The 12398-nt window shown below is 39.1% G+C and overlaps 1 protein-coding gene across 3 annotated transcripts in view; it reads right to left on the bottom strand.

Annotated features, from left to right (window-relative positions):
* Positions 1–12398, bottom strand: part of TANGO2 (transport and golgi organization 2 homolog) — a 137809-nt gene that overhangs the window by 87049 nt on the left and 38362 nt on the right. For 2 of the 3 annotated variants that reach the window (XM_072144470.1, XM_072144469.1), the window contains exon 2: positions 5120–5259. The exons of the other annotated variant lie outside the window; for it this stretch is intronic. In XM_072144470.1, coding sequence (XP_072000571.1) covers positions 5120–5175 — 56 coding nt within the window. In that variant the 5' untranslated portion in view covers positions 5176–5259. The remainder of the gene's footprint in view (positions 1–5119; positions 5260–12398) is intronic. 3 annotated transcript variants of the gene reach the window in all.

Consider the following 12398-nt stretch of genomic DNA (forward strand, 5'->3'; position numbering starts at 1 on the left):
AATTAAAAAAGGCACACGTTTCGACGTATCCAGAACACCACGTGTGAATGCATCCTCAGACCGTCCTAAGAAGACTTGGTGCACAATGCCTGTCAATGACTAATCTGCCCCAATTGCTGCAGTTTTGAAAGGTTTTGTCTAAATTATTCAAGTTTGTTTACTCTAATTATTTCACTAGTGTTGTACACTGATCAATGTAAATGAGAACATATAAGAACAGTTAATAAAACCCTTATCAATGTATTATACACATCAAGTCCTAAACTATTACCAAAAGTACTTCTGTACACACAAAACGGGAAAAATTGCAAACATCTCCTAGTAGTCCGTGGCTCTTGCCATTCTCACACACATTACTTGGCTCTAACACTCACAGTATATGATGTCTAGCCAAAATAATCTCTGCTTGAAAAAGACATCACTCAGCAAGCCTTTGCCCTATAAAAGCTAATAAGCTAATCTAATGGCCAACAGAGAACTACACCTGTCAACAATTAAAAAAATGCATACATAGACAAATTGTAGAAAGAGGACAAGAGGATAGGTCTAGAGATGACTCAGCAACAAGCCATGCTGTCATATAGCAAGCAAACCTGCATTCTATTAAACATGTTTTTGATAAAAAAAAAAAAAAAAGGAAATTTATAATCCAAGGTATACATTAATATTTTAACTAAATTAGGAAAAGCAATGTTCCATCTAACTTTACTGTTCTTTAATTCTACCATCAGTAAATGTCCATAACTTACAGTGGGAACAGAAAGTATTCAGACCCTTTTTTACCGTTTCATTGCAGCCAAAAGTTCATTTCCCCCCCCCCTCATTAATGTACACTCTGCATCCCATTTTGACAGAACCCCCCCCCCCAGAAATATAGACAATTTATTAAAAAAGAAAAACCACTCATATGTATTCAGCCCCTTTGCTGCGACACTCACTTCGCTCATATGCTGTCCATTTTCTTCTGACCCTCCTTGAGATGGTTCTACTGCATTGGAGTCCAGATGTGGTTAATTAAACTTGATTAGGAAATGCACACACCTGTCTATAAGATCTCACAGCTCACAGTGCATGTCAGAACACATGAGAATCATGAGGTCTAAAGGAACTGCCCAAGGAGCTTAGGGACAGAATTGTGGTAAGGCACAGAACTAGCCACAATTAACTAACTATGCAAAAATATCTGCATTTCAGTTTTTTCTGTTGTAGAGTGTACAACAAAAAATGTCCAGCACCAATAATCTGCTGGAAACTATATAGGAAAGAATAAGCATGTCTTCTGCAATACCACAATTGAGGTTTATCCAGCTTGCCAGTAATAGGCAATTCCTAATAGGGATTTCCTTTACAAATTTTTCAATTGTATAAACTATGCATTGCAGTATATTGTACAAGTGTATTATTTTTATATCAGCAAGAAGGAATTGGTGATTTGCATTTCTAGATCTTATACTATACATTAAGAACATTTTGAAGCATTTTTTACAAGACCATAAGAGTATGTTCACACATGTATTTATTCTAGTAATTTGATTCCCTCAAATTAAGGCATAAAGTGGATGCTGCAGATAGGCCAGGAAAGATAACTGAGGAATGGGTGTTCAGCTACCAGAAATGTCATTCGAGAGGCCGTATACAGGCAGTCCCCGGGTTACATTGTTGAATTTGTATGCAAGCCGGAACTGTATATTTTATCATTGTAATCGCAGACAGAACTTTTTTAGTCTCTCTGACAATTGGATTTTAAAAATGTTGGATTGTCATAAGAATCAATATTAACACTAAAGCTTCATTTCAGACACCTCTGATAACTGTTATAGGTGTTTATTGTAGCCTAGGATTAAAGTACAATATCCAGAGGTCCGTTTGTAACTAGGGGTCCTATGTAAGTCGAGTGTTCTTAAGTAGGGGACCGCCTGTAACTACTAAAGCATGAATGGATATTTATATGTATATGTTTATCACCACATTTCTAAGTAAATAGAATAAAGCATTCCAATTGAAAGACATATTATAAAGCAGGAGGGTCCAAGCCAGGAGTGTACAACCTGCGGCTCACATTGCGTCGAGTTGCGGCCCGCACTCTGCTGCCCGATAAAGAACAATGAGTGCTTACATCACTGGTAGGTGGGAAGAGCGTCACTCAGAGAAGAAGACCTTATGAGTACTTGTCAGCAGTTCAGTACACACCACTCCTGAGTCCTTTCCTGCTTTGGGTCTTAACACATCCATCCAGCATCAGGACACAGAGCATAGTGGGGCAGAAGAGGAGCCAGGAAAGGCGAATATTTTGTTTTTATACCAAATCTGTTTTGGATCATCTCCATTATTATGGTCTGGTTTGAGCGCTGTATTTATTGTCTAGTCTGGGATCTATTATTTATCGTCTTACCAGTAATTGGTTTCTGGGGTGGAATTCAGAATTACTTGGGTGCCATGTTGTGCTGCAATATGGTTGTCAGTGCTTCTAGGTTGCTGGTTACTGGTATAGACCCCTGAAGTTAAGGGACATGACAATGCGACTCTCAGACCGATAAATGTTGTTCACCCTTGGTCTAAGCAGACCAATATATTTGTAGCAAGAATTCGTATATATCCTGCAGTTCGATCATTTCTATTTTTGCTCTGTTTAAAGCTAAAGGTCAGTTCTGTTAACCCTATTAAAACAGTCACTACTAGGTGAGGAAACCCCAACAAATTATATGTTTTATATCCAATTTCTTAGAAAAATGTATTGCCAATTGTCATAAATGTATTGAACACAAGTAGTTCAATGACCTTGCTCAAGAATAGACATTGCAGTTTGCTGTAAATACCATCTTACAACTTGGATGCAGCTGGACACTTCCCCGCTTAGTTGTTTCAGTCAATCAACATTTTTAAAGGATATCTACCACCAGGATCAATGATTGTAGACACTTACATGTGCAGGTGTGCTACCTCTGGCAGGATCCATTCTTGGGCTTCTTATGCCCTGGTTTTAACCCCTTAACGCCGAAGCCACTTTTCACCTGACACGGCCCATTTTTACAAATCTGCCCTGTGTCACTACAAGTGGTTATAACTTGGGAACGCTTTAACATATCCAAGTGATTTTAAAATTGTTTTCTTGTGACACATTGTACTTCATGTTAGTTGAAAAATTTTGGTGGTAGGTTTTGCATTTATTTATGAGAAAATCAGATATTTGGTGAAAATTTGGAAAAAATTCTTTACTTTTTCCATACATAGTCATAACCGCAAAAAAACGTAATAACGAACATTCACTAAATGTCTAATTTATGTGGACACGTTTTTTTTTATGCATACTCTTATTTTTGTAGGATGTTATGGGGCTTTGAATGTTTTGTGCGATTTTTAACATTTTCATAAAAAACACAAAATCCTGCTATTGAGGGACCTGCTCAGGTTTCAAGTCACTTTGAGAGGCCTAAATAAAAGTAAAACCCCATAAATTACCCCATTATAGAAACTACACCCCTCAACGTACGTAAAACAACTTTTATGAAGTTAACCCTTTAATTGGTTTACAGGGGTTAAAACAAAATCAGATGCAATTTTGAAAGTAAAATTTTTTTGGCTAAATTAATATGTTTTTCATAAAATGTACAAATTCTCAGTGGATAAAATACCAAAACGCTCCACAAAATTTGATACCCAATCCCTCCCGCGTATAACAATACCCCATATGTGGTGGTAACCAGCTGTATGGGCACATGCCAGGGCATCGAAGGGGAGCTGTGCAATTCAGAGCAGATTATGCATAGTCACTTTTTATTGGCTATACAATCTTTATTTTTTTGGCAATTTGGACATATAAGGGCTTATTTTTTGCAAAATCAGATGCACTTTACAAATAATTCATTTCAGTGGGTTATTAACTTATTGATGAGATTTTATTAACTCTTGAATGTATGGGTGAAAAGAAAATTGTCAATTTTGGTTTATTTTCTCTTCATATATTTTGGGGATCGTACACTAAAAATACTATATTATCTTTATTCTATAGGTCACTACGATTACGGTGATACCCCATTTATATAGTTTTTCATTTGTCTTTACAATTTTACAGGATAAAAACTAATATAGAGGAAATCTCATTTGTTTTTGCATCGCCATCTTTTCGGAGATGTATTTTTTGGTTGACAGAGCTAGTTTAGGGCTTATTTTTTTATGTGTTGAGTTGTTCTTTTCACTGGTACCATTTTGGCGCACATAACTTTAGAACATTTGTGCAGAGATTTTATGAAAAATGGGGTTTTGTTTTTACGGCGTTAACCAAGCGGGTCCAATAACATTAATGTCCAAGTTATTGTACAGATTTTTTATGGCGATTTTGTGCGTTTTTCACTTTATTGCATGTGTATAGGGAATATTTGTGTTTAGGGGACTTTAACTTTATTTAATTAATTCTTTTTATTTAAAAATGATTTTATTTAATGTTTTTAACTTTTTTTATTAACTTTTACAGGTTAGCTTGAACAAGCGATGGCTTGTTCAAGCTCTTCTTCACATTACACAGTGTAATACAGATGCTGCGCATGCTCAGTGTGTTACAGCCGGGTCCTGCCAGAAGGCAGGGACCCGGCACACAGAAGAGGATCACGCAGCCCCGGGCACTGGCAGTCCGCGGAGAGGGGGTGGGGGGATCCGATTCTTCTCAAATGCCCCTTGCACGCCGCGGTGCAGTTTGCCTGTGTATAGTGCAGAGGGCGCCAGATTCAGGATTTCTGACGCACATTCAGCATGAATCTGGTGCCCTCTGCACTGCTCCGACAGAGTGTACCACTTTTTTTGGTACAAATTTAACATGGGGCGTGCAACACATTTTTTGTCGGACTTTGCATGTTAAATCTGGCACATGGTCCGACTAAGCACTGGAACGCCACATTGAGTGCAGAAATTTGTGTCGTATGAAGACTATTGCAGCTGCGCCACAAAAGGGTCACATGCGCCACAATTGTGGTGCAGACATTTCAATACCTGTGCAAGCAGTTTACACTAAAAAGAGCAAAATGGGCAGAAAACTGGCACATGGCCCTTAGTAAATGTGCCCCGTAGGTTTAAAACCCTAGCAATGCCACTTCTTACACAGCCTTTCATACATCATTTTTGATACCTGTAAGCATTCTTGGAGACTGGACGGGGATCAAACTTGAAGAAAATTATGCACATGAGGAGTTTTTTTTGTAGGACACAGATGGCTTAATGTGTCACTGCACAGACTGATCACTGTTTCATGGATGATCTTTCAGTTGCCTGCAGGCAAAAAGAGAATGAAATATGCAAAGATAAAGTAATAAATACTCTCATACTTTCATTTCTCAACATCACCACCTACTATGGGAAGCCGAAGTTTAAATTTCCCACTGTTCACATTAGCGACACTCAATTTTAAAACCAACAGGACACCAAAGGCACATTTGTCTTAATGAGATACATTTATCTAGATCCCGCCAACACATTCCTCCAGCTTCAAATGTCACTTAAATGGGAATTTAATATTGTGCTTTTACATTAAAAAATGGTAGGTGCATAATAGATCCTAAGAGACAAATACTCTACATTATACAGATGAAACTTACATTTTATTGAGTGAAGACCTTAAATTTCTATGATTTTCTTTAAATTTATTGCCAAGAGGATTTGAAGATGATGATGAATATGTATTGCTCATATGGCACCAACACATTCCACAGGGCAGTACCCAGCATTGATTTCATCTCAGCAATGAACTTTTAATTGTATTTAGAAAGAAAATGAACATTAACAATAATTTTTATATTTCTGGAATTTAGGATATATGAGGTACACTCCTATCAATTTAGAAGAAAAAGAGCAACAAACTTTACTTTTGTTTTGCCATATTTCCCTATGCAAGTAGGACATCTACCTATAAATATTGAATGTGTTGCAGTGCTCTTACTACCAAGAAGGGTCCTTATTGGCCAAGTGCACACACTTTTGTTTATGTAAATTGTACGTTAGTGTGGGTGGTGTAGTATATAAGGTAACTTACCAATACACAACTTAAAAAAAAAAAATTATGTACCGCTCTCTTGATATGTAAAGGAAAGACCCAGATTCTGAAAATGTCTTACTTTATCATCCATCATTCCTGTCCATAAATGGCAGCAGAATGAGAGGTTTGTAATTCCTAACTGTCTATGACTCTTTTAAGACGAGTTTTTTTTTTTTTTACTAGAAGCATTCCTGCTTGTTACTTTAGTGCTTTCAGAAAACACTGATGTATCTTTGTTTTGTCTAAACACTGATAAATGGGAGAGACTGAAGCAGGGAGGGTTACTACTCATATGGACTTCCCCATCCCCTCTCACTGTGTCAGAAATGGACTGAAAGAAAGTGGTACAGTGGGTGATGCCATTAGGACGCACTGAAGGAGCGATATATATATATATATATATATATATATATATATATATATATATATATATATATATATATATATATATGAGTAGCATGGTGAGAAAAGGGAGAGGCTGAAGATCAACTGAGTAAGAGGTACAGGCACATATACATGCAGAGATATGTCCAACAGAACAGATTTATTGAAAAATGTCCAACCTTTTTAAGCTTTATCATTAATACTACCATAAGATCCTGGAAGGGAAATTGGTAAAGGATATTTAGACATCTGCGGCCATTTCATGGACAGGAATGACAGATGAGGTAAAAGGCATTTTATTTCCCAATAATAGTTAAGAAATGAAAAAAAAATGTAAGGTCATTACAAACAAACAGCAAATGGTTACATTGACTCAGATTTTACAATATTGAAGAAATGTCTAGAGTCTTGAGATCAATACATTCATTTGCTGACGTATAATGAATTAAAAAACTTAGATAACTGAAAGAGTTAGGAAAAGGGTAGGGGAGCCAAAAAGGCAATGGAATGTAAAGCCAAAACATTATCTGACATCACTTATGCCTAGTCCATATAGGAAGCTATGATGGATTGTTAAAATTGCCCACACTCTTAGCACTGTACACAAATAAATAAATAAATCATCCAATGGTAACCTCAGCAAGTTAGGCCCAGGATTTCCACATCTGTTTTCAAGCGAAGTTGTATCCATGGATCCCTCATATGGCTAAAGGCCAAAAGGGATTATCTCCTCAAACATTTTCTCATAAATACAATCATGTCCCAGAAAGTCTAGTAAAGCCTTAGTGAAAGGTGAAAGGGGGAGGGGGGCGGCAGACTTAGCCACTTGAAATATGTGGCAAATAAACTTTCTGTATTTGCTGGAAATGGTGTTAACCATTTCACAACTGATATAGAGATTATATAGATATCTATATCTATATATATATATATATATATATATATATATATTACATACATACACACACACCATATATACAGCCACGTACAGAAAGGACGTTTATAAACGTTATAACAGCGGCCAACATCACATTAAAACTCCCCTTTAATACGATATCTGGATTGTTATGGACGCTTCACAGAACCAGAGCTATTCACTCTAAGTTGGAGTAATACATTTTGACATTTATAAACAGCTTACTATTTCCGAGAGTTCCAATTGTGGACATCTCTGGTTCTGTGAAGCGTCCAGACACAAACCTTATATCATATTAATTTTTTATAGGTCCGTTTATATTTTGAGAAACATTTTTATTTATTACTTTTAATTTTAGATCCCTTAAGGTGTTTTAACACTTGATGCTGCAATATATTGTGAACATACAGCTCCTTTATTGCAGCCTGCATACAGAAATGGAAGTGTTAATTGGCACCCAGCCGTCATGGCAACCGATGTGAAACCCCCAATGATGTTGTAGGGGGTCCAGAGGGGCAGCAATATGGCAGCACCCACGAGAAGCCACTGTTTAGGTGAAATGGTCAGTTTTGACCACAGCACCTAACAGGTTAACTGCTGCAATTGTTGGCAGCACCAAACGCGTCAGGCAGCAGCAGACGTCTGCTGTATATTACAGCACATACCTGCACGTTTGGCGATGGTTTACATCTCTGAACCTAGGATATATGTGTACCATGGGCAGTCTGCAAGAGGTCCAACAGACTGCTTAGATCAAACATTAATTATAACATACTGAAAGCAAGGGGAAAAATTAAATGAGATGAAACCGATTAAAATGTAATAATAGTTCTAATAGCGTAGACAGGAATGTATTCAAATGATACACTGAAAGACATTCAATCTCCAGCCACAATACTGGCATTGTAACCAGAAATTGATAGGAAAAAAAAAAAAAAACCTAGACTAAGTAATTATGGGCCAACATGGGATTCCATTCACTCGGTTTCTTTTCGGCAAGGATTACAGCGAGTTGTGTACACAGGACAAGCCTTTTTGGAATTGACCGTCCTGTCACCTGCAGGAGCTGCTGTCAAATAACATTGCAGATTTACAACCTTAGGATGTCTAAGGCTTATTACACAGTGGATGAAATGAGTCAAGAGCAAGACCTCTGTGTCCAGCAGAAGCAGAGCGGCAGGTGCAGCAACAGCCGAGTCACAGCGAGACATCAACACGGCACAAGCACATCTCCCCCATCATAGCTGTGCAGACTAAATAACGTTCAGCTCAGACGCTGGTCTGACAAATCTAAGCACCAGCAGGATACTTTTTGGAGCCAGAGAAGCTATGTGTTGGGCAAGATTGATAGCAATGACTCTTAAAACCAGGCCTCAGCATGTTTTTTCTTGTATATCAACTCTCAATTGGATGTATGGGTTTTTACTGACTTGCTACATTGTAAAAATGCAATACAGAAGGAAAATCCCATCATTCCTATAAAAATATCTGATTATGTAAATGAAGCAAATAGAGAACAAAACATTCATTCATTTAGCCCAGGTGTACACAAACAAGTCAATTCTTTGATGTGAAAACAGCCATCAAAACACCTATTTGGCTTCCATAATATATATATTATATATATTTTAATGACAATTTTAACCCCTTCAGGGCGCAGCCAGTTTGTTTGTTAAAGCTCCCTTTTTTTGTAATCTGGCATGTGTCGCTGTATATGGTTATAACTTTTGAACACTTTAAGTTACCAAAATGATTTTGAGAATGTACTTCATGTTTTTGGTTTATTTATGCGAAAGCAAAATACACTTTGCTAAATTTTTGGAGAAATTTGTGATATTTTTGAGAAATATGTGATATAAAAATGTAGTATCATCTGCTTTTGAGACAGTAAGTAACTAATTTGGGTGGTAAAACTAACATAAAGCTAGACAGCTTGCAAACAGTTTGTAAAAAAAAAAACAACAAAAAAAAAACAAAAAAAAACAGTATTTCTACAGTGCAATTTTTGGGATAATTTTTGTTTGAAATAATTAGAATACTCCATTTTCAAAAGTACACCCTTCAAACCAGGGCCGGCTCCAGGTTTCAGTGGGCCCCTGGGCGATAGAGCCTCGGTGGGCCCCTTAACAGTGAACTCATGTGGCGGCATGGCCTTACCACCTGAGCTCAGTCAAAATCATATATTTCAATTATAGGCAACAAGGATGCCGTTGTTGATGTAATTACATTTTCTGATCAGGGATGTAACTAGCAGAGGCTGGGCTCCATAGCAGACCATTGAAGGGGGCCCCATTCCCTTACAAACACATGTTTTTACACAATCATTTTTTACACACATACAGTATATACACAAATTTACAACATACATACACACACACGTATCCAGTATGTACAGCATATATACACACACACATCCAGTGTATACAACACATACACACAGATATACAGCATATATACAACACATATACACAAACACATATACAGCATAGAAACACAGATGCATTTACATGTGTAGCAAAATATACTCACCCCAGCCGCAGTTAAGGTCAGACATGACGCACACAGGACAGCCCCGGCGTGGAGGCCCGGACGGAGGAGAAGCTCGCCGGACGGGAGGCGCGCTGGGCGAAATGGAGGAGAAGCATACAGGTTGGGGCCGGACGAGAGGCGCGGTATGCGCCATGCCATGGAGGAGAGGCGCGCAGGCTGGGCCTGACAAGAGGATGCTGGCCGGGTCAGAGGAGAAGCAACTGGCCGGGTTGGAACAGAGGCGCGCTGGCCGGGATGGAGTAGAAGCGCAGGATGCGCACTGCCACATGTGAGGTGGGCAGGGTGGGGTGGTCCTCATGTGAAGTGGGCAGGGCAGGCCAGCCAAGCTGCTTCATGAGCAGTCAGGTCAAGGGACGGGCCGGGTGTGGATGCGATCATAGTTTGCTGCCGGGCCCGTCCCAATACCTCTCTGCCCACCTCCTAAGCGGCCTGCAATCAGGGGAGGTAGTGGAACGGGCCCGGGGGCACGTAATTGGGCTGGTATTGTTACGCCACTGTTTCTCATAGATCATCGTGGTGGCCCCTTTGGAGCTCTGGGGCCCCTGCACTTGCCCAGGTCAGCCGGGAGCGGACATCCTGTGTTTTTAAGATGTACCATGGATGGCAATCGTATGCCATCTGACTCATTGGTCCACATTTATTAACCCCTTAAGGACCAGGCCCTTTTTCGTTTTTGCGTTTTTATTTTTCACTCCCCACCTTCAAAAATCTATAACTTTTTTATTTTTCCATGTACAGAGCTGTGTGATGGCTTATTTTCTGCGTAACAAATTGCACTTCGTAGTGATGGTATTAAATATTCCATGCCGTGCACTGGGAAGCGGGAAAAAAATTCTAAATGCAGTGAAAATGATGAAAAAACACATTTGCGCCATTTCTTGTGGGCTTGGTTTTTACAGCTTTCACTGTGCACCCCAAATGACATGTCTATTTCATTCATTGGGTCAATACGATCACGGGGATACCAAATTTGTATAGGTTTTATAATGTTTTCATACATTTACAAAAATTAAAACCTCCTGTACAGAAAAAAAATTCTTCATTTTGCAGTGTTCTTGCGCTAATAACTTTTTCATACTTTGGTGTATGGAGCTGTGGGTGGTGTCATTTTTTGCGACTTCTGATGACGTTTTCAATGCTTCTATTTTTAGGACTGTTCGACATTTTGATCACTTTTTATAGAATTTTTTCTATTTTTCAAAATGGCAAAAAAATGCCATTTGCGACTTCGGGCGCTATTTTCCGCTACGGGGTTTAACGCAGTGAAAAACGGTTATTATATTTTGATAGATCGGGCATTTTCGGACACGGCGATACCTATTGTGTTTATGATTTTTACTGTTTATTTATATTTATATCAGTTCTAGGGAAAGGGGGGTGATTTGAATTTTTATGTTTTTTTAATATAATTTTTTTTTTTTTACTTTTTTTTATTTATTTTTTTTTACTATTTTACAGACTCCCTAGGGTACTTTAACCCTAGGTTGTCTGATTGATCCTACCATATACTGCCATACTACAATATGGCAGTATATGGGGATTTTGCATACCATCTATTACAATGTGCAGATCGCACATTATAATAGATAGCCCCGATCATGACAGCCTGGGATCTTTGTGTGATCCCAGGCTGTCATGGCAACGGATCGCCGCTCCCCGGTGACGTCACGGGGAGTGACGATCGGAGCCAAGATGGCGGCGCCCTCGCGCCGCCGGCTCTTTAATGCCGCCGGCAGCTTTGCCGGCGGCAATCAAAGGGTTAGCGACGGGCGTTTGCTTCATTATGAAGCAAACGCCCGGTGAGTATGAAGAGGGCTCAGCCTGTGAGCCCTTGTCATACTCCCCCATGCGCAGTAAGACGTAAGGGTACGTCTTATTGCGCTATGGGGTTAAAGAACGTACAATCTGTGCCAATTTTGTGTTGCGGCTGCAATGTGTCCGACAAGGCAGAAAAATGTGAACCAAAAGGGCCGTGTAAGCGCTTAGTTGGACTGTGGGCCACAATTCTGTCCTTCATGCACCACAATTATGTCTGTGCCACAATTCTGTAGCATGAACAAGGTGCACCAACAAAAATGGTGCACTCTTCCAGAGCAGCGCAGGGGGCACCAGATTCATGAATTGGGGTGCACATTCTTCATTAATCTGGTACACCCTGCACACTTCACAGGTAAACTGCACATACAGTTTTCAGTGTTTTTGATAAACATAGGCCACCAACCTCGGGTCAGTGAAAACAGCTCTGACTAGGAGATGCTCTTTTATTATGACACCATAAGCATGTTTCTAGGTACTAAAGAACCAAAAATAGGGACAGGCAAAAATGACTCTTCCTGGTTCATTTTCATATGGAAATGTTTATGGTTAAACAGGCAAGACTTAGCATAAAAAGGGAATGCCAGAAGGACCTTATGGAGCATGTAATCCTTTTTCCAATTATGCCAGTCTTCTGTCCCAGCGTGGCTATAAGATGGAAAAAAAATGTAAGTCATACAGTCATGGAGGAAGGCAGCTGAGAGATAAAGT

Source organism: Engystomops pustulosus, chromosome 1, assembly GCF_040894005.1.
Source record: "Engystomops pustulosus chromosome 1, aEngPut4.maternal, whole genome shotgun sequence".
NCBI classification, from domain to species: Eukaryota; Metazoa; Chordata; class Amphibia; order Anura; family Leptodactylidae; genus Engystomops; species Engystomops pustulosus.